The 24,892-nt window shown below is 44.4% G+C and overlaps 1 protein-coding gene across 4 annotated transcripts in view; it reads left to right on the forward strand.

The window, feature by feature from the left end:
- Positions 1-24,892, forward strand: part of ret (ret proto-oncogene) — a 72,839-nt gene that overhangs the window by 44,034 nt on the left and 3,913 nt on the right. For 3 of the 4 annotated variants that reach the window (XM_087130067.1, XM_087130068.1, XM_022231783.2), the window contains exons 2-19: positions 11,819-12,100; positions 12,441-12,701; positions 13,003-13,211; positions 13,537-13,702; positions 14,089-14,279; positions 14,973-15,213; positions 15,711-15,743; positions 16,441-16,662; positions 17,822-17,995; positions 19,383-19,723; positions 20,240-20,387; positions 21,031-21,138; positions 21,890-22,113; positions 22,484-22,606; positions 23,048-23,118; positions 23,777-23,914; positions 24,105-24,204; positions 24,576-24,780. In XM_087130067.1, coding sequence (XP_086986193.1) covers positions 11,845-12,100; positions 12,441-12,701; positions 13,003-13,211; positions 13,537-13,702; positions 14,089-14,279; positions 14,973-15,213; positions 15,711-15,743; positions 16,441-16,662; positions 17,822-17,995; positions 19,383-19,723; positions 20,240-20,387; positions 21,031-21,138; positions 21,890-22,113; positions 22,484-22,606; positions 23,048-23,118; positions 23,777-23,914; positions 24,105-24,204; positions 24,576-24,780 — 3,211 coding nt within the window. In that variant the 5' untranslated portion in view covers positions 11,819-11,844. The remainder of the gene's footprint in view (positions 1-11,818; positions 12,101-12,440; positions 12,702-13,002; positions 13,212-13,536; positions 13,703-14,088; positions 14,280-14,972; positions 15,214-15,710; positions 15,744-16,440; positions 16,663-17,821; positions 17,996-19,382; positions 19,724-20,239; positions 20,388-21,030; positions 21,139-21,889; positions 22,114-22,483; positions 22,607-23,047; positions 23,119-23,776; positions 23,915-24,104; positions 24,205-24,575; positions 24,781-24,892) is intronic. The other variant, XM_087130066.1, reaches the window with a different exon arrangement.

Genomic DNA, 24,892 nt, shown 5'->3' on the forward strand with positions numbered 1-24,892 from the left:
TATGGACGGCCCCGCGTGAATAAAGTCTATTCCCAGTAGTTAAACCACTGCGTTTAAGGAAGTCTATGTTTTTGTCGGCCAGTTTTATCCCGATGATATAATTCTTAACACATATTCCTCCCCCTCCTTTTTTGAAACAAGTCTGGAAGGTTACTCGAGGTTGAATGTTGAAATATTAATTTAAGCGAGAGACTACCTACGCCATTGGAAATGGATCAGCGTACAAAAGCGTAAATAAAGACACCCCAAAACTACCTGACGAGATTCTTGGGGTACGCGCACATCGCCCACATTACCTAACGACAGATTTATGAAACATGGGACTGCGCCAGCTGCGTGATTCATTCTCAAGTTTGCGCAGAAGAGTCAGTGACGGAGTACTAGGCATGCACAGCTTTAAGGGGAAAGCACCCTGGGTATACTTCGTTATACGGGACGGCATTTCATCGGAATTTCGTAGCGAGGTTCCCGACCGATAAGTCATTCACCCTGCCCACCTCAGTGGAGGTAGGATCTCTCTGAAGAACAAAATACGACGTTTCAGCTGGTGCATATTCTCTGCAATCCCAAACTTTGCCTCACAGGGCTCTGCTATAATAGGCACGATCTCGACGGCAGCGCCGCGGCCCCATACACACCTAGCAATGTTCAATGATACTCATTTCATAATGCTGGCCCGTACGAGTCCATATCAATCACTGTGCTGTTTCACCTGTCTCGCTTGTCTCACCCGCGCATATTTCACTTTAAGGGGCTTGAAGATTCCGTCTTCAGTGGCTTCTTAGTCGAGCCAGCTAGGCCTATATTAAAACCGATGGAGCAGAGCATTCCAGTTTTAGATTCTATTACTTAGTATTTTTTTGATTTCTTGTCGTTTATGGTTTGTTCGTTGCGGGTTTCCATTCAATTAATCTCACTTTTCTTGTCCAGGATAATAACGGTAATGGTGTAGCTGCTATGACGCTGTCGTGATATGCTCGCAGTAATGGCACATTACTGCGGGCCGTAGACATATCCGGCGACTGGGATTAGTAACCTGCAGTACTACTGTGGCACCCGGAAGACAAAATATTTTGTAGAAAACTTATGAAAGAAAGGTGATTTGGGGGTATGTTTTCCTTCTCTTCGAAAGTGTGTAAACCCCCGTAGCCTCACTGCACAGAAAGGCCATACATACAAAGTCAAGATTACCCCCCCCATAAAAAATCCTATTTTACACCCTGCAGTCAGGCTCCCTAATTTGGAACTGGTTCCGCCACTTGCGGAACTACGGTACACTCATATCGGCTACCTTATGTTACATGTTTGCAACTGTTTTCCGTTGTAAAGATGGTATAATTTAGTAATTTGTTTCTTCAGTGTATGGCAGTAGCAAATTCAGGTTCCGGGTTGAACAGAAAGCGCCAACAATAAAAGACGTCTTCCCATGATGCATTATTATAACAGCGCCCTCATCTTTCAGAAAAAGATTGAGGAAATTTTAAACGTTTAATGAAGTGCATTTTTTAACGAGATAAACCCAAAAGGGAATATTAAGTTGTTTACTTACGTTTCAGAGCAGTGGAGAGCTCCAAACCTATGTTCCCCAGTAACATTCACGTCACAGGCCCTTTAATGGGTGTGTGATGGGATACTTCCAAGTGAGGAAGCAAGCAGTAGCGTACTGCTCCACATCGTGGGGACGAAGTTGGATAAACCCTTTAATAAACCCCTTCGATCGACCGTGAAACGACGAATCTTGTATTGATTGGCAAGTCGCGATATCTATCCCCAGTGCATCCCACCTCATCTCGCCTTCGTGCCCCCCCCCTTTGACAACCGTCTCGCCTCCTGACTGCTTGGGGGTGGAATTGATGACCGGAACATTATTACTCACGAATGGCGGAAACTTAGAATGAGCAAGTAGGGCATGACGGTTTTTCATGTTGCCCGCGACTGCCTGCAGAGAGCTCAATGTTTCCTCGTGGGAGGAAAGCTGCTGATGCGTTCTGGCCGGAAATCATCGTCGGCAATACAAGTCATTCAAGAAAATTGCGTCGTCTTTCGACACCATCGCAGAGCAGAAATCCAGAAGCAAAACGACAGAAAAAAGGAGAAAATTGATGTCTGTGGATTCGGAGGGGGAAAGGCTTAAAAGAGCACGAAAGCAGGGCGAGGAGTAAAATGTGTTGCTCCCCCTTTTTCCAGAGCAATATGACACTGAAGCAGTCCGGTCTACTCCTGGGTGTATTGCAACCCATGGAAACTGAAAAGTACATTGTACACTAAGGCTCATCATGCATGATAACTCCCCAAAACTTTACATTCAAACATACTCCCCATTATTAAATTGTACAAAGGCAAAAGAGATGTATTTCAGTTTCTCCAACGATAAGAAATTTTCCCCTGAGAATTCCGTATCTTAACTACCCTGAAGTCATGCATGCGGTAGTCGTTGGTATGTTGTGGGCTTTTAATGCAATTACCAACAGTTTCTTTTCTAGAAGAGAAGGGAGTTGGCAAAAGTCTTTCATTATTTAAGTCCTGTAGGTGATATCCTAAGCACTCTAAGTCAATTCTCCAGTGGCCAAGTTGTTTTTTACAGTTATGATTTATCCGTGATCAGCCTACACAGCAATTATGTCAGTTCAGAGAATCTGGAACGAGGTTGAATGGCAGGCCATTAATGAGCGGCGGAAACACGGCCTGCGCTAATCCTTCAACCATCTCGCCACAGTGTCAGGACGTCGCAGGGGATGGACCGGAATGGAGAAATGGCGGACGTCGACAGCGAGTGTCCGCCGTCCCTCCTTGCCGAGTCCCACCGTGACTTGTGTTTCGAAGACTCTGAGCTGGTCCCGTTATATGAGTCTCACGGGGGCCGTTCGTCCATACAGCAAAAGCTGCGCGGGTTATTTCGAATGACACAACTAACGACTCCCTCAAGGTTGGAGGACACAGCACACATTCCTCACACGCCGGTACGCTCTGGAAATTTCCAACTAAAGGCCGACTCATGCTTCGGGCGAATGCGAAAGTGAATCGAATTTGACGTCACGAAAACGTTTTGCAGGCAAATTCCCTCGGAGTTGAAGTGTGTTCCACTTTTGCGAATTCTGACGTCACGGATCAGCATTAGTTTTCGCCTTTGTTCTACGGAATGCAAGAACCTAACTTTTTGTCGACAGCACTAATGACCTAATAGAACAAACCCAATACCAGAATCACATAAAGGAAGTATGTGGGGTGTTTTTGGTCCTCAAGTCTGGAAATGTCCTTTTGTAATTATTTTGGGGTCACAGCCCGATCTGTGTACTTTCTAAAACCTACCTGAATTAGTATACAAGATGTAGATAAACATATTTCAGAGCACTGATTTGATATTATATTCTCGTCGATATGTAGATAAACGTAATGTTTAAAAAGCACAAAGCTTTGTGTGGAGGTATCCCAACACTAAAACAACAATCACACTCAACAATCTAAACTGACACATAAAAGGTGTATTGTCCAAGCTTTTGGGAGTGTGGCACCTCGAAACTTAGATTGTATGAATTGGTTTTGCAGGATTGCATTTGTAATAAGCTTTCCAATGAGACATCCCTCGAAAAAAAAATGTCCACGATATATATTAGTCACAATGTTTTTAAGTATGGTACTTTATAAATTAGGAGCGTCCTGCTTTATTTTACCAAAATATAGACAAGTGCATTTCGTTGAAGAGATATTCTGGAGTGCCATTTTTTAGTTTGATTTTTTCTAATAAATCGATCAAAGAAGCTCGAAAAATAAAGGTTAAGATACCGTAAATGGAGGGAACAATATGTCGTCTCGTCAGTGTTATTTAATACAACCGCTCAATTCTGCCTAAATGCCCCGCGTGATCCTGGCGCCATATCCGTGTAATTTACAACCAAGACAATTGCAGCTGTCGGCAGGTTATGTAGGCTTCTAACGCTACCTTGGTACTTAGGTGGGAGTGCCTGTGAACGATGGGTCTGTAATTTGTAATTGCGCAATGAGAAACAAGCAATGGTGATGGAAACATGGCCAGAAAAAAGCCCTTAATTTAGGGATGATATTTTCCAACGACTAATCGTCCACTTGTCGATTATGGTTCCGATTAATTGACCGGCCAATTCACATAAGGTTTAACATCGAACCAGCAAGCAGTCCGCCCTGAGATCCTTAAAAGGAAATGATGTTCTTATAAAGGCATGCCGTCCACTTGTACCTTTCTGAAAACAGATTCGTGGCCGGAATGTTCAGGAGTTTTAGTTTAAGATTGTATTTCGCTTTTTGCTTGCACCTTTTGAAATGAGAACTTTGGAAGTCTGTAGGCCTATGAAACTGAAAAGCGGAAAAATGTACCCGTTTCGTAGGGTTCGTTTCGTAGAATGTGTCTACCAATCGAGTTTGGTAGACACATTCTACGAAACGGGCTCACACAAGGCGAATTTTCCCCATTGTGAAAGATGGCATTGACCTAAGCTCGTATGAATTTCAATGAAATTTGAAATTCACGATTTCAAAAGTACGGAGAAAGCTATACAGATGCAGCGATAAAGATAACTTTTCAACTTGAAAAGAACTCTTTTCAGCCGAAGTAAACAGAATAATCTGTCGCAGAAACTGCGTAAAAAAGCAGACAGTACGTATAGGGGGAGTTGAAATTTCTCCCAGTGGATAGGCGAGCGTATTCATCCGAGCCGGTGCGTTATTGTTTAGACATCGGAAGTGACAAAGCCACTTTTGAAGTAATTTTAAATGTCAGCCTCAAGTTGTGCTCTCACAACGTGAAAGGGGCCCTTTTCCAACGTAGGGGAACAACGCGTTCGCATGATTTAAGGCGGGTTCATACTCGCTGCGTATTCACTTTGTACGCAGCGCGAAGGTCTACTTTGAGGTGTCTGTAGTGCGTGAAGGAAAGCGCAGCGTGTAATGAGAATGCGCGCCCTTGTGAGCATTTTGTGAAAATAATGGATAGTGCGTACGCACCGAATGTATGCGTATTCGGACAAATAGACCTTCGCAGACACAGTGAATACCATTGATCTCCATTATATAATGGAGATCAATGGTGCAAACACGGCGAGTATGAATCACAGGCGCCTGCAGTTCGCAGTGCGCGGAAAATATTTCTGTGAAATGATCCTGGCGTGAGCGCAGGCGCATAACGTCATTCAGTGACGCATCCGGTATACCAACAGCGCACGTCCGACATGAAGGGCGCGCGCGACGTCGTTTCTTTCAGCGCGGCCATAGGCCGACTCGCATGTTTGAAATAACAAACTTGTTACTCCAGTCTTTCTGTTTGTTAGTTTTGAGGAGTGGGGGTCATGCACACAGGATAGATACAAGCCCCTCCAACGACGATCAAAATGAAGGGCAAACAGTCAACTCCGACGGCATTGGCCTCTACGTTGACAAAGTAGGGCGCGTGGATGAACCAACGCGACCTGGAAGCCTGGAAAGTGAAGGGTCGCTAAATTAAACGAATTTCCGTGAAGTGCGGAACAGGATCTCCGTCTCTTCCAGATCGAGCCTTTTCTGGTCAACACCAGACATGCTAATCGAGACGTCGCTTCAATCGAAGACGTGTCGGTGTCCGATCGAAAGGCAACAGGGTTGACTAGATCTAGGCCTAACGCCTTCCTCGCTGGCGTCGGTTGGTCTCAGGGGAAATTTAGTGCTGTTAAGTCAAGTCTGAAGGATACCACAAATAACTCTAAAACAAAATGTAAGATAGATAGGCTCATTCCCTTAGCCGAATGATATCACGCGTCGTAAGTCTGTAACTGCACAGTATCCGATTGTTGTCACGGGGAGTTACACTGACTGCTACGCATACAATTCGGCTTAGTAAAAATTAACTAAACAAATATTGTAGCGGGGAACCAGTCAGAAGGAGTGAACATTGCATAGAAGTTTTGGCCTGTTGCTAGTTTGTTTGATGGAGAGGAATTCCTTTATACTTAGCAAGTTACCAGAAACTCTTAACAAAATGCACCTGTAACGTATTCATTGGGCTCTTCTGTCGGCAAATTTGACCAAAAACGGTTACGATTCGACGTGATAGTTAACGTCAGGTGTCTGTGATCAATTTAGTTTCACTGCAAGGCCAAAGCTTGAATTTTAATGTTATCACGTGGTTTCCCAAGGTATTTCGAAGCTGACTGGTGAGCCAATTTCGGGCCGCGATTTAGAGTTTTAAATCGAATATCGCGCTCACTGCTCGAGTGACTACCAGTTTTATAATTTGTGCGTCTGTCTGACTTCCGATAGTAACATTTACTGCATCATAAAACTGTTGTGACATCGGCATTGGAAATTTGCCAAACATACACAAGTAAGACACTTGCTCAACCGGACTCCATGCAACTATAAGCAGCTTGTCTTTCTGGAATGATGCCAAGCACTCCCGAAAATACCTCGTCAGGCAAAGAGATATCAAATGCACACAACAACGGGGATTCTAGCCTGTAGGCCTACTCTGGCATTGTTAACCTGGTTGGATGGAAATCTGCCAAGAGTTTTGCACTTCTGTCTTAGGCCGCTTGTTTATTCAGTTGAATGGATAGATTTTCAGTAAACCTCCACGGAAGACCTTAAACCTTTTGGGTACTTTCCAGTGAGATTAGTACTCGTAAACGATATGAAGGACCGTCACTAACGCTGTCTCTAATTACCAGTAGAAAGCGCGTGTGCGTTGCATTTGGAAGACGATGCTATATCTGTCCGATAATCTGCAAAACGAGGATTTCGGCAGATTCGGTACCATCAAGCCTTGTTCAAAACGGAGGTGTTTAAGTCAACGAACTTTTGGCTGAAGGAGGCGATCGAGTGACTGACCGAGCTGCAGGAGTTGGCACGTGACTTTTGATTTGATAGTGCACCTTCAGTCCGGCCACGCGTGATCACTTTTGTTCACGCAAAAACCTCGCCGAAGTAAAAAAAAAAAGGTCGACTTTTGCCAATTGGACGGGCCGAAATTATGCCGTGACGTCAGAAGTCTGCCGCTGCACTGGAGGGGGCCCCATCCTAACCACGTCAAGAATATAGTCTTAAAGCTGTACGTGTCAGTACCCGAGAATATGTTAAAAATATCACACTTGCCTGTTAGTAATTACGATCGTTGATTCGGATTTTGTAACGAATCCAACTCATGGAGAAGCACCCTCTCATCGGTACGCGGTTGAAAAGAGCGGCATGCGTGTGGATTGTTCTTTTTTTTTAATGGTGGCGATGCGACTGTGTAGCGTCATTTCCAAGTCGTTTGTAACCCGCGAAGTTCAGTTCCGACCAAAGGAGCCTCCGTTGCTCAGAAAATAGCGCCCTCTCTTGGTCCAGCTCGCGGTCCATAGAAAACGCACTTGGATAGCGGATTAATTCCTGTCAGTTTCCATTTACTTAGTTACCTAGTACGTGCTTGTTTTCACTGCTGACATGTGCCCACATGTCATTCGCTCATCACCTAATTAAGTCCACCGATTTGGCTCCACGTTTCACGACGAACAGTCACTGTCCGTCATGCACATTAAGTTCAGACAAGTATGTATCTCACGAGATCTCTCGCTTTTTGGGGCTCAGTAGAGTGTAAACCTTCAACGTACGAGCACCATTTTTGCTGAAAATGATAGCTTTTCATCAGCAAAACAATTGGGTCAGGCAGTGACGTAACTAGGGCGAAGTGTTTGCGTTTTTTTCTAGGCATATTAGTTTGTGGACTTTTTTAAGGGGGCGTCAGGAATAGATTTAATGCAAATTGTACACGTTATGTATTCATTTCAAGATTTCAGGTTGTGGCACCCGGGACATGAATATCTGCTGTTGGGCCCGTCCCCTCGCGCAATTACGCCGCTGGCTTCCTGTTTAATCAGCCTATTCCAATCTTTTGTCATGAGTTTGTATTTAAAATGTGACCATTGCTGTTAACTGGATATCACCAGCAAGAGTGCTCTGTCTTATCTCCTGTCCTAACACGCAGTCTTTTTATCTCTATTTGTATGCGTAAGTGACAATCTCAATTTCTGTCATTGAATGAAAATCCAGATGCCGGGATCGTTACTAGGTACAGGGGTCAAGTCGTTGGTAACCCGTCAGTCGCCCACACATTATGCAGTTGGTCATTTGTGATGATTTTATTTTGCATATTTCTGTCTTTGCCAAGCAATCAGCTTCCGGATTCACTCGAATGATACTCTCTAATACAGGCATTTACCTCTGAGTTATGGTACACGGCTTGAATAGTCAAAGGTATCTGTTGTGGACTTTGGGATAGGGATGCGGTAAAAGCAAAGTGGAACGTCAGAATTGCAGATTTCTTAATTTAAATTACCGTCGGAAAATATGAAAGAGAATTAATGGAATGTAGATTGAATAGGTTTCAACTACAAAGAAGGTTTTGGATTCTGTAATGGTTTCTTTGTAATTACTCGAATCGATCAAGATATTTGGAGAAACGTTTTCTTTTAATTATGCGGGGAGTCGGTGATACACTGCGCGTGCCTGGTATAGCAATGCATCTACTGGGCATTGTACTTCGGGGAGAGTATTGGATTTCTCCTTTGTTTGTGAAGGCATTCAATATGCTACACTGTCAATTGAATTTGAAATAATTGAAAATAAATTCACAGAAATTTGGATGATAATATTTCACCCGTCTGTCAGCGTTAGGTAGGTAATTTTGACTAAAAAGCGGTGAGCCAGTGCATTGATATCTGGCACAGTAGGAGCGCCATCTGGTAATGAGGCGAGTTTGGATTATTGTCGACCCGAGTAAAGCCTGGTCTGTAGCAGCTCATCGCCCAATCCCCAATCCTCAAATTTCCAGCGAGATGTGTTTGCACTTGGAAATTGCTTTCCGACGCATATCTTCTCTCCTCCCCCTGGTTGTTCCCATAGGAACGGTCCAAGCACCGCGTAAAACAGACAAAAATATTTGCTTCCTTCATTTAGGTCAGTACGGCTATAGCCGTTTTGGACCAAATTTAAGTCGACAATGGCTGCAGGACACTGGCGCAAAGTGTGACGTGGCCCGGGAGAGGGAACTTCAGAAGGACCTGAAGTTGAAATCAGTGAAACTCGGTTGACCTTTCAATTTAGTCTTCTCATGAGGCAAAAGGGAAAAAACAATGTTGCAGTTTGAACTTCGAGAATCTACACCTGAACTACATACAATTAAACCAATAAGATCTTTGTAATCGCCAGGAACGCTTTGTAATCGCTCTTATGCATTAAAAGGAGGTAACTTACAGGACTGGATGCCCCGTTTCCCATCACGTATTCCTCTTTCCTTTTAAAATCCCTCCTCGTTTAAGTTGGGGGACGGAGTCTATACCTATTTGTCAATTTAAGATCTTGACACATATCACACCCATACAAACTGCTTGAGACATGATGCATCCGTTGAAGTCATTTCCGCCTAGGAATTTACGATAATTGCAGTGATGCGCCTAAGCCACTAATATACTGCCAGATTTCACGCCAATTTCCGAACAAAATTGTGACAAACTCCGTATGCTATTTCGAGGACGGAACACGGGGGGAAAAAAAACCAGGTGCTTTCTCAATTATAGGAGCCCTGTAGCAAGGCCTGCGGATAGAGAATGTTCTAAATGCACAGTAGGAAATGGAGTTCTGAAAACGCTTAAATCGAGGCCGAGTCGAGGAACATCCCGCGCGGGTTTTGTTGGAACTGTCTCCGCAAATTTGCCCAGATAATGTTGATCTGGAACTGTGATTAAAAAACAGCGCGGCACGATTTCGATCGGTGATTTCTTCGAACTCCACGTGCTACGATTCCCGTTCAGGTCCTTCACCCTGATGAGGTGAGAAACTTGAATGCTGTGGTCTTCACTCGAGCCGTTCTTTTAATCCTGCCCAATGTCAGGTTTGCTATTGGGTGGTGAAAATGTTGGACCCCTAACAGGTAATCCGCTCTCAGGGAAATTAATGTCCCTGCGACGTTTGCAAGTCAGAGAGACTATACTTGCTGGTTGGAATCGAATCAAACAGTCTACGAGAATTTTCACAATATACTTGGATAATATGTTTATTTCAAGTTTTTCAATTTAAGCTGCGGTTCAATAAAACTAAAAGTTGAAGTCAATTTGACCGAATTTTTCAAAGAACAAGTATCGTATCTTCAGAAGCGCCCCACGCTCTTTTAATTTCTCCCTTCCGAAGTAGGCCAACATACCGCTACAGTAATATAACAGACTTCATTCATGCTACATCTCCAATACGGCTCTGTGTTAGATATTGACCACGCGTGCCAAATTATTCTCTCGCAGTAGCATGTCATCATCATGACATATGTTTCTCTCTGGCGCGTCGTGCACTTTAGCCGAGAGGCCGCGTCCGCGCCGCGTTCGGTTGAAAACAAATCGACAGGACAATCCATTTTCCTCAACAATATCCAGTCCGTGAAGTGTTTTGCTGCCAGTCAGCAAACATGCTTGGCGGATTCTTTGTCCAATCTGCCGAACTAGGAGGTAGTGCGTCTTAAAAGTGTGCAAACATCGACTTCCCGAGAAGACTCTTTTAATTTCCCCTCTGTGCTTTTGTAATCAACTCGCGCAGACAGTGGCCACAAAGACGTACTTTGCTGCGCGCTTCGAGAGTCTTGTATCCAGTTGTACTCGGATGACGTTGTGACGTTTAACCTCCACAACGTGCGTGGTACACTATAAAGTGCTTGATTTAATGGCCTCGTTCACAAGTCGGACGGCATTGAAAGCGAGGTTAACCTTTCTGTTTTGGAACTTGAGAAGAAAAACTGATGAAAGCAATAAATAAAATTCGCCACATACTAATGTCATTTATGCTTTATATCAACAGTTGAGAATTGTAATCAATTATAGCCAATTTTTGGCCACATTAAAATAAAAAGTGACCGGCCTACACGGAACCCCAAATACTCCGGCACCCAGCTATCTTAACATATTACACTGAACAACGAACATGATAACAAATTAATGGCTTCTCTGTGACTAATGCTGATGGTAGGCCTACTCGCTGCCGATGAGAATAGTGAACCGCGGTAGCCATATTGCATGCAGTCAATGTCGGAAATGCATTAAGATTGATATTGAAGTTCCATCACGCAACGGTACATCGTCTATGGCTCCGTTTTACATTTATTATACCGAATATTGAACCGTGCTTAATAATAACGCGTACGCACTTTCCATTGGAATATCAAGCATGATCCGTGAGCTTGGAACAAACGTCATCCTTGGTCAACCCGGCCATGTGCTCGAAAGTAAAGGAATTTCGAGATCATTTTCGGATATTCTGAACTTCGAGCGGAAAATATTTTGACGACATAAGGCTGCCTTCATGTTTTCTCGTTCCAACTGAAGTTCGGTTGAGACTGAGTAGAGTCAGGTATCTTTGAAGCAGAGGATTTTTTTCAAGGTTTCTGTCACCGAAGGCTGAGTGGATGTCTGGCTCCTGGTTTCCGCTAGCACTTTTGAGCTCTTATTGTAATGTCGAAGTGCACATCGGCTCGCTAGATTTACTTTGCCTGTGAACAGATGTTTGCAGCGCGGATGTAAGTGCCTTTCTACATTAAGGGCACTGCTGATGTAACCGTCAGTCTTACAGTTCACCCACTCCCACAGTCATTCTTGTTTAAACTGCAGTCATGAGTAGTGTTGTGATTCTAAACTTTTCAAGAACAAAAAAAAAAGTTGTGTTGTTAGTGAAAATTCAATCACATATTGACGGAGGATGTTGAATAGGACGGAACTGGGCGTATATGCAAAATATTTTGTGATGCTGATTTTAAGGTATCAATTTATTAATTTTTTGATAACTTTTTTGATTACAACAGTATCGGCAGAGGCAGTTTATTTCACCATGGACACCTACACAACGACAATAGCGCAGGACTTCCCGGACCACAAGGCAATTGCGCGGGTCTACACGCGCGTGATCTCGGCCAACGCGAGCGTTGTCTACGCGCTGGAGGTGGTCCAGACCTCGCACACTCATCAGGCGAGAACTTTTCAGAGCCCCGCGGACGACGGGGAGGCTCGTCATCTCTTCACTATCGACCAGAAAACGGGGATTATTTCCCTGCAGCAGTCGACCGTTACAAGGGGAAACCTGACAGGTATGCTGAATGAGCTTCGAGTGATGAGAGATCTTAGGTATTCCGGTACGGAAGAAAGAGAGCAAAAGTTTGGAAGGTGTAGTTCGTCAAAGATAGTGTCAAGAATTTCCTCGTTTAACATTATGAAAATATGTTAAAATAGGGTCACCAGAAGCGCAGGTCATTCTACATTTACCATGAGAAGCTAGCTGTTGACCCTTTAAAAACCAATTCATTGGATTGATATACACTAACTTGATTCGGTGATATAATTGGGGATCTGGTTTACGAACCGCGAGTGTTACTTACATTTATTTTTTACTGTTGTCAGAGTTCTATATTTTCTCGTCTTATCACACAGGATGGAATTTCACTTTACAAATTTCGGCCTGGACTCAGCGGGAAAGACTCGCAATCAGTGACCTGGGCAGTGAACCGCTGGCCCGGGCGTTGGTTATGGTGAACATAGTGGCCTCACCCCCTCGCTGCGCCTGCTTCGGGGAGGCCGACTACTCGGTCCGGCTGCGAGTTAACGCTGCGAACGGTGCCTTTGGAGCCCTGTCGTTCCCACCCCGATGCTCACACGCCAACGGTGCCTCATTTGAATACGCATTTTTACCCGGTGAGCATTCTGGTCGAGCTAGGTATGCGAGGACGCCACCAACAGTTCGCTCGTTCACACCGCCCTTACTGGGCGCTGGGTATAGGGTTCGTTCGTTACCCAAAGGCCACGAAGAGCGCTTCGAAGTGCAAATCATGGCGTACTTTTTGTCAAGCACTCACTGGACAGAGTTTTGAATAACAGTACTGGCCAACCTTTTCCATATGCGTATGGTACATGCACACTGCATATACAGGCGCTGATTAAACTTAGTTAAAGCCGTTTCCCTCTCTTCATTTTCCTCTTTTCGTCTCTATACCAGAAAGAAGCTCAGATGGACTTTACATTGATAACCGGACCTCGGAATTAGTTTTGATACGCCGATCTGGTGCCCAGCTACAGTCGAGAAATTTAACAGTGAAGTGCACGGTGGAGGATGCGGCAAGCGACGGTGATCAGAAATCAGATACCAGACAGATAATGATCCATGTACCTGACTACAACGTCAGCGTCAGACAAAACAGGTCAAAGGTCAGTGATTCAGTGGACACACCTCAAATGATTTGATACATACTGTTTTTGGACGTCATTATTACTTAATTAACCTCTCAACCAGCGGATATATCCATCGTTTTGAGAATTTCCGCTTCAGTTGTGTCATGCAAAAGAGATAATGAAGTCGGCGAAGTTTATGTCTGGTACCCAAACGATCACAGGTGCGTGGCTATGCTTGACCCCAGACTTTGATTTGAATGGAAGTGCAAAAGTCTGGCCTGGCCTTTTGGGGAAGTTGTATGTGAGGCGTCTAGCAAGCGGAGCTTAAAATTTGTTGTAAAAAGATTCCATTCTGATGCAGGGCGATCGCGTAGAAAGAATTTGGACGCACGACCCCAGAGTGAAGAACTTGCACACCATTGCTGTGTCGTTGGCAGGAGAACACAAAGATGCCTATGGTTTCATTGGGGCAACGAACGCGCCACCGTCGGTGGACCTTGCGCAATCTGGAGCTAGATTTATTGGAGGTAAAAAAAAATCTGATATGCCATTTATCCATGGCTTATAGTCTTATTTCCTCCACATTCAGATTATTCAAACCCTTAGCTTGGGAGGAAAATGGGTAGATTTGACCGGAATATAAAACGTCAGAGAGGCTTTTTAAAATAACTTCGTCTGTTTATAAAAGAATTGCATCGGCCTTTTTTGATATGGAAGTCAGCATATGTCAATACTTCCGAAATTACTTAACAGAACGACAACCTAAGGCCTAATGTTATTGTGCGATTTTCTTAATTAATTGAAAACAAACAAAAAAGCGCGGACGGGAAGGTATCATGAAACAAAAAGTTGCCTCAAGGGGTTTGTAAAAAAGTCTTATAAGATGTCTTTGGTGACATTTCTTTTGTTTCAGAGATAATATTTAATCAAACGTTTTCAAGGTGCTACGAGGCTCGTCACATCCTCACGTTGGTCCTCCTTGACGGTGCTACGAGGCAGGCTGCGGCCGCCCAAGGCGTCACGATCACCGTGGAAATCAACCTGCTTGCGGAGAGAAATGTGCTGAACCTTACGCTGCATCGGAACGCCAGTCTGTACACTCGCGTAAGAGCAGAGCAGTGCGCGCGTGCCCGTCGCCTCCTTCCGCAGCTAGGGCCTGGTAAATTAGGTGCATTCGAGTAGCTTCCACGGAAGCTACCCTGACCCGGGAATGAGTGTGTGTGCTCTGTGTCAAAGAAGCGAGACTGTGGGGACGAGGCCAAAGCCGAGTCAACTCGAGGAAGCAATTCCTTTGAAAACTAAAGAATTCTCCGTCCATAGTAATAATCGGAAGAGCTCTCTCACTGTTGCATTTGTGTGGAATAATATATGCTGTCACTTTAGTAGATCTTAAACGTCACAGCAAAAAGGACTACTAGATGAGTTACAAAAGTTCACGCATAGTTGACCTCAAATTTCTTTGAAGTTTTATTCTCACTAGCTAGCTGGTTATTAGAACTTAGTCTTACAACATCCCAGGGCAATACTTTCACTCTATTCATGTTCTATGACATGGTTATGAACAATGTCTTGTCCACAAACACTATACATCCTAACATACAGCCTCAATGAGCCTTAAGTAATTACGACATCTTTTAGGTCTCCTAGAATCAGCCCAAATGTGAGGGTAACTTCTCAATAATTTTTCATCTCTTGTTTCAATACGGAGACATGACATGTCTGAAAGCGTCTTCATACTATACGAAACTGCCTATGTTTCTCATGACGCACTGTGTGTGCTTTGTGTTCTCCGAGCAGGTTGCAGTTCTGGAGTTCCCATCCTGCCCATCCATGATCCTCGAGCCTCCCACCAGCTTCCTCCAAGACGGCGGCCTGCTCCGGCTCAACCGCTCCTCGTTGTTTGTCTTCGTGGGCGACACGACGCCCCTCACCAACGAGAACCTGACGGTGTATGCAGCCGTCGCGCAGCGGCAGGTTGCGTGGGGAGGCGACAGGTTGGCAACGGAAATGGTACTCCATATCGACATTATAGGAGAGCGTAAGTTAACCGCTGTTCCCGTAAACCTCAAAACATCACAAACAGGTGTTCTTAGCTCGTGTGCATTGTATATCCAGCTCTGTAAGGACTATTCGTTCGGCTGGCAAACCACGAGAAAAGCGAATCTGATATTTTGGGTATATCTATTGTTCGCCTCGAGCAGAAGCACCCCCTGGGTGGTTTTCTGTAGGGTGGGTGGTTTTCTGTTGGTAGCGATGCAAACGTAACGCTTGTATTTCCTAGTCGTTCGTGAACCAGTGAAGTTCACTTCTGACCAAAGGGGTCTCCGCCGCTAATCAAATAGCGCTCTCTCTCTCTTTTGTCCAGCTAAAGACCCATATGCCTTTGCCAGAAAGCTTGTGTGACAGCGTAGAAAACTACCACATTGTCGTTAACATTGGCCAAATAAATGTAAATTATTCATTGAATTATAATTTTGAAATTCATACCAACAAGTACCATGTATTTAATAGTCAAAAATATGTTTTTGCCTTCAGGCAAACCGGACTTCAGGCCGGAGTGTGATTTGCGTAAGTGTTTTATTATAACCGTTCTTCGAACCTTGTCCCTCAGATGAATGAGTTTATGTCATTAATATTTGTTATGTTTGCAAGCTGCACAGTATGCGCAGTGTAAAATTGTATGAGTTAACATCAAACGCTTGTAATGGGAGACTTTGAGACGCTTGGTGGCGACAAACATGCTGGTCCTTAATACCAGTTCTGAGCATGCGCACGTTTTTCTGAGCGCGCGGGCATAGTTCTGAGCACGCGCAATACCTTGAAAAAAGGACTGGGATGTCTGCTGCCACCAGCGTGTCTGCTGCTACCAGCGATTTTCAACAGGTAGCACTGGTAACCAAGTTACTTTTATTTTTGCATGCATACTGCGGAGATAACTCTTAGTCTTTCAATATCTATTGGAACAATAGGATAGCAAACTGTGTTATTAGCTTCTGACAGATTACTGACGTTGATGTATTGTCAAATATTCAAAGAGTATCTTGATGACGTTTTCATGGAGTGTCTCAGGGGGCGGGCTTCACTCCGAGCGCCTGTTGTTAAGTTCACGGTTGTTCCAACTGCAGCGTGGACGTTTCAAACTTGAAAATACTGTATTAGGAGACTACAGAAAGGGTCTGATTGATATGCTCTGCAGTGTTAATACCGGATTCACTTTGAGGGATTTCACCGTCAGAAATTTGTTTGTGCTTTTTTGTTCGTCTAGCACAATTCACAGCGACTTGTTCCAGGCACAACAGTCCGGGAAAATGCGTGAACAGCTGCGGCATCGGGGCACCGGACGGCCGCTGCAAGTGGCGCCAACAAAAAGGCCGAGCCCACACGACCAATTTCTCCACCTGCTCTCCGGACCTCAACACCTGCCCGGACGCGGTCTGCGACAGCCTGGAGCTGTTTTACCCGCGGCTGTGCCCGCAAGACTGCATCGGTGAGTTGTCTCGGAAGAGGTCGTGTCCTTGAAGAGCATTCCTCAGCTGCAAAAAACAATGTGACGATTTCTTCGCAAATATGCCCAGCAGCTTGAAATGTAAAATTCAATAAGCCAATAAACTGATTGCGTGATCCAGATCAAAGATCTGCGATTGCACAGAATTAGACCGCGTCGCGCTGCAGCAAAACACGGCGGCTACCTGCTACCGGCTGGTCGTCGTCTTTGCTGACTGTATAAAAATATCTTTGTACACCTCGGGAGATACATCAGAAAAGTTCTGAGAATTTACCACAATCAGGCCATTTTGTGAAATTCAGTTTTGATGGCAACAGAGAACAATTTTTACATAAAAACAGCGCACAGAGGAAAATAGTTTAACTCCTGTAGGTAAAGCTAAACCTGATTCGCCGAATATCACGCCCTCGCGGTACATTAGCAGAACGTACCGAATTTCCCAGGTGTTGTGAACGAAAGTTAAAATAAACAAAAACATGCTCACAAAATGAAAGCATAAATGGTCTTGATTTGCTTCACAGCTTCTGTATCGTGGTAAACAGCTTTTCAACCTTAGATTATAATCAGTACCACCAGGAAAAAGCCCCTCCTGGTAACATATATACGCCTATGTACATGTATTACAAAACGAAAAACAGTTGATATAAAATATTTAGTCGCACTTCAGATGTGTGACTGTAAGATGCAACTTTATTAAGCAGAATGCATCACGTGACAGTTGTGTGTTGTAGATGTTGGGCGCGAACTACCTTCATCAGGTTAAAGCTGTCTTTGCTGTACATAACCAAGGACGGATCCAGAACCAGATTTTCAGGGGGGGGGGGCAAACTTGCTCTGGAGAGACTAACACCTTGAGATTTTTATCATGTAACCTTTTATGGCCTTTCGAGGGGTGAGTCTACAATTGGGGCTCTTTATACGCTTTCGGATGGCAGGCAAAAGAAGGAAACCAAAACATCGTCTTTCTCTCGCTGTTTTTTTTTAAATTACTTCAACTCCGAGTGTTGGAAGGCCATGAGCCCTGTTCGTCCCCCTGGATCCGCCTTTGAGCATGACCCAAAATGCTTCACCCAACTCCAGAGAGCGACTGACCTCACCGCTCTTTCCATCGCCCGTCTTTTCTCGTTTCCACTCCATGCAGTCACAACGGAACCCAACTATGCCCACATGATGACGCTGAACGACAACAGAAGGGGGATCCGAAGCGCCATCGGTCCCTGCTCGTGTGAACTGGACGGCCAGAGGTGCATATGCGACAACTTCCTGGACCACCCAGTGCAGCGGCAAACTACGCAAGATCTGCCGCCTGTAGACCGTACGTACAGTTTGATCAAAATAGACCCGTTTAGAGTGACTTCTCGCTTTGTTGGCGTGTGTGCTTTCCGATGGCAGCTCGATGGATCGCGTTCCAGTTCACTTGTCATAGGAAAGTGCACGTGTACACAAAACGTGACGTCATTATGTTACAGGTCTGTTGGTAGCCTTAACGTGTCAGAAACATTTCCCGAAGACCGTAGCGTTTTCTGATCTCTTGGTGGCAGCAGCTATACCCCTTTTCTTTCACGAGATGAGGACGTGCACTGCAAGAAATATGTGATCCACTCTGTGAAAATGAGTCTTGAGTCGCCAGAGCCACTTTTTGAGTTTTGATTTGTGCTAGAAAGAGCAAATTGAGTTTTTCGTTTTGACGTATCACTCAGTTTGGCATCCTGATGAAAGTGGATACTCCATGGTGACAAATGCTGTGGGTTCCTATTGATTTACACTGTGCAAAATTATTCTAAAGGACTTTTTACTCCAAAGTGACTCTGGCAACTTAAGACTCATTTTCACAGAGTGGGTCATATATATTTTATTCTCGAACAACCTACCGCCCTCACAGGGCACTTGGAACAACAAGTGCACGAGATAGTTTCTGTCACTGGACAGTGTTCATTTGAACAGTAACACGGGTCAGAACTTCAGCGTGCGCACAACACATGCGCACGGAATATAGGCCTATATACGTTGATTGGGACAACCAATAGCTGGCATTGCTTTGCATGTCGGCATGTCTGACGTATTTCCTGCAAAAGATTTGGCAAAAGGTCTTTAATGCTCTACCCATGTGGCCTCGTAAGGGTGAAGGGTGACGAGTCATTAATATGTTTAAGGCTTTCTCCCAAATGACGGCTTCGTTCCGGCTTCAGCTCCTTGGGGTCATCATTTTAAACCCTGCACTATCGCATCATTAGATATCGGAACACAGAATCGAGTTCCACATGGTTTAAGGGATTTGTTTGAAGCTTGAGGTAGAGACATCAGTGCTGACGACGAAGCCTAAGTTTGGAGAAATTGTCATGGAGATTGAACAAAGTCTCAATCTGGTTTGCTTACCGTGGTCAAAACTACCTTTTACAGGTTAACCTAAACCAAAACTCTGCCTGATATTTCAGATGTTTGAACAGTACTTTGCTCGACACCCTGCAAGGTTATATTCCGTATTCAAATAGCCTTGAAAGAGGCAATGGAATAATGAGTAGTTTTGGAATTATCTTTCATTGGTGGAGAGAAATTTTCAGACAGAGAATCACTTGTTGAAGAGAGATTCAAAGTTCAAGATACTGGTCACTTCTGACGCCTAAAAAGTTAATCACCAGACCAAATTTACTGATGGACACAAACTGAAAATCCGTATTTCATTGGTATTTTCTTGTGTTCAGACACCACAGTAGGTCTGGTTTCCTATCCACTTCTGACAACAGTGAGCCCAAGCCGCCTGTTCTCCAAGCCCGACGACGGCAGCGCGGGAGATGACAAGTGCACCTTCTGCGACACCCTGATAGCGGTGATGGTGGCCTCGCTGGTGCTGGGCGTCCTGGCACTACTCGTGTACACCCGAGTTAGCCGTGGGTCGCCTCTCCGCCGGCTCTTCTCCGGCCGTAACTACAAGCCGCCCGCGGTCATTGATGGGTCCGACTCGCGACTCAATTCGGTACTGTCTGAGTGTTCTGATGACGGCCTACATCTTAGTAAAGGCTCGATGACACGCCTAAAAACAGAGGTTTGTTGGTTTTTCTTGACCTGTTTGGGATTGGGCCCACAAACATTCAATTTGAAGTTACTTAAATGTTTATCCAAAATTGGAAATCATGTGAAATTCGAGGTACATGTATAAGATTATTGAATTTCAAAATTAAAACACATCAACTTGAAATTAACAGTGGTGCAATATTTCAGGAGTAAAACTGGTTACTGCCATTCACAACTTGTCCAAACGCTGGTGTATTGTTTTTAATAAACATATCTAAAGTGTACCACATGATGTTTTTCCTAGCAGCAAAGAAATTGCTGTCAAAGTTGTTTTGCTTGTGTTGAACCACATTAATGTTCATATGTTTTTTGATGATAGAAAAATAATTTGGTTTTTCATCGGTGTTGATTTGTAAAATCAAAAGATGTAAATTAGAAGCGGTTTTCCATATCAAAATTATTGAAGTACAGTACACTGACGTGAGTTTGAATGTACATTAACCTGAGACGTTTCAAGAGCAGCTCGATTGCTTTCGTGTCTTGTTAGTTTGATCCCAAGTGGGAGTTTTCCCGCCAGAACCTCGTCCTGGACAAAGTCCTGGGCGAGGGGGAGTTTGGCTGTGTTGTTCGGGCGCAGGCGCTGAGCATACGGGGACACACCGGCTACACCACGGTGGCCGTCAAGATGCTGAAAGGTGAGTGTGCGTGGATGCCGCTGTGGCGTGGTCGAGACTCCCATAAAAAGGTGATCACATATACCATCACAATGGAGACCATCACGGGATCGACAGGAGAGCATCTAAGTCCACAAATTGAAATATTCCAGTTTGAATAAACTGCAACAAAAGGCATTTTATGTTACTATTCACCTGGTTGCTCGTGACTGGTCTTGTGTCTGGTCTTATGCTGGTCTTGGCCACTGCGTTGCTTGCGTAGCCACCTATAGACCTTAATCATGATACTGCCATGTTTGTTCCCAGTAGACCCATCGGCAACAGTAACACAACTTCGAATATTGATGAAAAGGAGCAGACTATTTTTCTTTCCAGCTTCAGTTTGGTTACCCTGCTTTGATGGTAGAAGAGCAAGATGGCTGCCCTGTGATTGAGATCAATACCCTTCCTCGCTTTTGTCTGTTGAAACCTGCCCCAGTATGAAATCGTACGCGGCCCCACAGATAAATGTTTTGCACCGCAGTATCAAATAATTATACCCTCTGGGGGTTTATAAATCGACCAGTGAACAGTATTCAATATTATTTAGCCTACAGTCATTGACCATCTGTATTCCCACATGATATTCCACCATACTGCTTTGTGAATTGTTTCAACCTGGTAGGATCCTACTCTGCTGACGATCTTCAAGATCTTATCACGGAAATGAACCTGTTGAAGGATTTGAACCATCCTAACGTCGTCAAACTTCTTGGTGCCTCGACGCAAAGGGGTAAGCTTGAAACTCAACCAACAGCTCATAATATGTAACGAGGAACAATGATTGAAAACTATGTGGGCGTCGTAATTTCCCGAAACCAGACTGGACCACATAGATTATTGTGTCAGTACATTTGTTGCAAAGCAGGGGCCAATTTCATGGAGTAAATTTGCTTAAGCACGAGAAAACCTTACTTGATAAATTAGGTAACCAGCCAAAACTCCATGTGATGTATAATTGTTTTGAGATTGCGTTTAGCTGTTTTTTGGTTAGCATGACAATCCGATAATAGAGTTTGAGCTGATAATCTTGTTTATTAAGCAATGTTTTTCCCGCTTAAGCAAATTTTGTGCTTAAGCAGATCTGTGAAATTGGCCCCTGGCCAGTGCTTTTGCACTTCAAAGTTAACACCATGTACTGCCTTTTGCACAGAAAGCGAATGCAATTATAAACAACCATAACATAGGTAACTCAATCAGAAATGATTATAGAGTACCGAAGTGTGGCGTCATTTTGAACCGGGAAGTGCGGTGGAAAGGAACGGAGTGCGCACGCGTGTTGGTTCAACGCGCTGGTTCTCTCGCTGATGCCTTTTACAGACAGAATTTTGCGCTAATGTATCCATTTCGGTACGCCACAGTGAAGCTTTCTCAGACACACTAGCCGGGTTTTGGGATGGTAAGCCGCAGTAAAGAAGCGAAAAAACAAACCACGAGGGGGAATGCGTTGTGAGTGACACACCCAGCTGTTTTGTACATCGCAGGTCCACTTTACGTCATCGTCGAGTACTGCCAACACGGCTGCTTGCGTGACTTTCTGCGGCAGAACCGCCAGGCAGCTGCCTATCAACAGGACGACAGTTCGCTACACGATTACGATAAGATTCAAGACGAAGGCAACAGGTCCCACATCGAGTGGAACAACCGAAATTTGTTGTCGTTTGCGTGGCAGATATGTAAGGGGATGCAATACCTGGCAATGCTTAAGGTGAGGATGCTTTCATGTCATACCAAGTCCATTCAGTGCGGCTCGTAATAGATACCTTATTACATAATTTCAACCAGAAGCTGGTGAGGCATTTTGATTGAGGAAATTGTTTGGGTATAATTGTTGTACAACAGTCTAACATATGGCAAGGGTGTTGTTCTTATTGCATTGCAAGTTCCTGCTTTATGGCTGCAATAAGACATTTGTAGACGATCTCATTAAACACTGCAACAATGGGATTTAGGGAAACAAATGCTCCAGATTCATAGTTGGAGTCAGTTTTCTTCGCAGCGTAGTGTTCAAACAACATAATTATTTCAGCATGAACACCCAGGCTTTCAGGTTAGTATTTACCAGTGTTCTCCCCCAGCTCGTTCACAGAGATCTGGCGGCGAGGAACATCTTGGTGGCAGAGGGAATGGTGGTCAAGGTGTCTGACTTCGGTCTGGCCCGAGATCTTTACGAGAGCGGAACCTACGTCAAAAGGAGCAAGGTGGGGAAGTGTTTTGCCACAGTTTCGCGGCATTTGCAAGATGATAATTAATATAAATTCTGGACTACGTTGAACAGGTTGCAGCCTACTCCGACGAAAAATGTGACATTGACTATTATTTCAGTTTCATTACTTGAAATAGGACATTAGATGCAGTGTTATCATAGTGAGAAATGACGGAACATGGTTGACTTGTCCTGACGCTATACAATCCTGACGATTCAATTAGGGACAATATGTAGCAATTTTTGTGACTTCGGCTTCCGTGACCACTTGATCTCGTTGAAGTAAACCGCTGTTGATGTTTTCGATACTCTGACACGCTTGAATGGTAGTGCCAAGGTATCGACTGAACCTAGCTCCTTCAAAAGGTCCGACCCCCAAGCATAGATTTAACGATTCTTGTTTGTTGAAGTTTTTTAATGACAATTTCTTGCGCAGAGTCGAATACCTATGAAATGGATGGCGCCGGAGTCACTCTTTGATAACATTTATACGACAAAAACAGACGTGTAAGTTCTAAAGATATTCCTATTATATTAAATAGTTATTCTGATTGGGTAAATCCCCTTGAAGCTGTATATCTTAATTTAAAAAGGTACACACCTTTAAGAGGTACGTACAGATGGATATACATCTTTTGGTCTCAATTTAAACCAAGTCATTTCATTCAAACATTGGGGTTATATTGCTTAATAGTTTTCAATGGGAGACTTTGAGATGCTTGGTGGCGGCAGACACAATGGTCCGTTTTGGGCATAGAGGTCATAAGGAGAGCCCAGACTGAATCACTTGGCTACGGCTGGAAATTACGCACACGTCTGCGGCAGTGGCCGCAGCCAGTTCCCATTAAGTCGTGTGCGAATTTCGGCCGTAGCAAAGTGATTTGAGCACGGCCTTAATCCATGTGGTTTTGGTTGATGTGGGCATGCACGTGCAGTTCTAGACATGCGCTTTTAGTTCTGAGCACGCGCCCAACCGCAGTGCAGGACCGGTTTCTCTGCCACCCACCATGCATCTCAGAGTCTCCCATTTGGTGGTGGGTGCATTTCAAAACTTGTGACTCGAGTGTACGCCATTATGGCGAGGCTGTTAGTGTCGTTCTTGCAGATTTGCTAAGGGATGCGATCATTGTTTTTGTGTCCGTGGTCACTTTCTCGCCATTTTCAGCTGGTCGTTCGGTGTCCTCTTCTGGGAGATCCTGACCATGGGTGCCATGCCGTATCCAGGCATTATGTCCCACAAACTGTGTCAGATGGTACGACAAGGACACAGGTTGGAGCGCCCCGACGGATGCGCGGAAGAACTGTAAGATATTACTATTTTTGTGAGTTTTCCGCAGAATCTGAACAAGTTGAAAATATTAAAAGTGGAATTTTCCACTCATACCAGATGAATGGACTCATTATTTCTAGTTTTTCCTGACACACGCAAGCGGCCTTTAAGATTTAGAGCCGTTTCGAGGGAGATAAATTTTAACCAAGTTCGCCATTTTCAGGTACTCGGTAATGCAGCAATGCTGGCATAGTGATCCAAACGACCGTCCGGATTTCGACATGCTGGGCACCATGTTGGAACGGATCATGGAAAAAGACGCCGTGAGTTTTATTTTCTAAGCCAATACCGTAGGATGTGTTAAAAAATGTGGCAGGAATGTCTCAGAACTGACCCGGCCATAGCGTGCCTTATTTCAAGAGGAAAACGGTGTTTCTCTGCTTATCATGGGAGTTCATGAAAAATTCTCGAGAAAACCTCATTGCAGTCTGGCTTCCCACGCAATACAAAGAAAAATTAAAATGTGGATGTTCTTTAAAAGTTATGCCCCTCCTTTTTCTAGATATTTTCAGAAGTGTTTGAAAGAAGTGTTTATTTGAAAGTGTTTGGAAATCTAGTTAAAAAGTCAGACGCTCTAAAACAAGTACATGTAGTTGAAATCAGGCGGCAGCACTTTGCTTTAACCCTCATGCAGGACTATCTAGACCTTTCGTGCTCACCGTACGGCGACTGCTCGGACGAGGAGGCTTCGGCTAGCGGTTCGGGAGACGTAAAGAGCAGCAGTTCCGTCCCTCTACTCCAGATACCGACATCGGACTCCCCGGGGATTTTGCCGTTGTCCGTTTCCCTCAAGAAGGACCACCAGCGGATGACGGACGATCGTCACCTCAAAGAAATAAGTATGCTTGGTCGACAACTGTCGGCAGAATACCCAAACGGTTGGAGGTCCTCTCCTGACCCTTTGTGAAAATTCAGTCCTCAATTCTACACCTCGGTGTTTTCTCAGTATAC

Source organism: Acanthaster planci, linkage group LG19, assembly GCF_054643075.1.
Source record: "Acanthaster planci isolate LZ-2023a linkage group LG19, COTS_SCS, whole genome shotgun sequence".
NCBI lineage: Eukaryota > Metazoa > Echinodermata > Asteroidea > Valvatida > Acanthasteridae > Acanthaster > Acanthaster planci.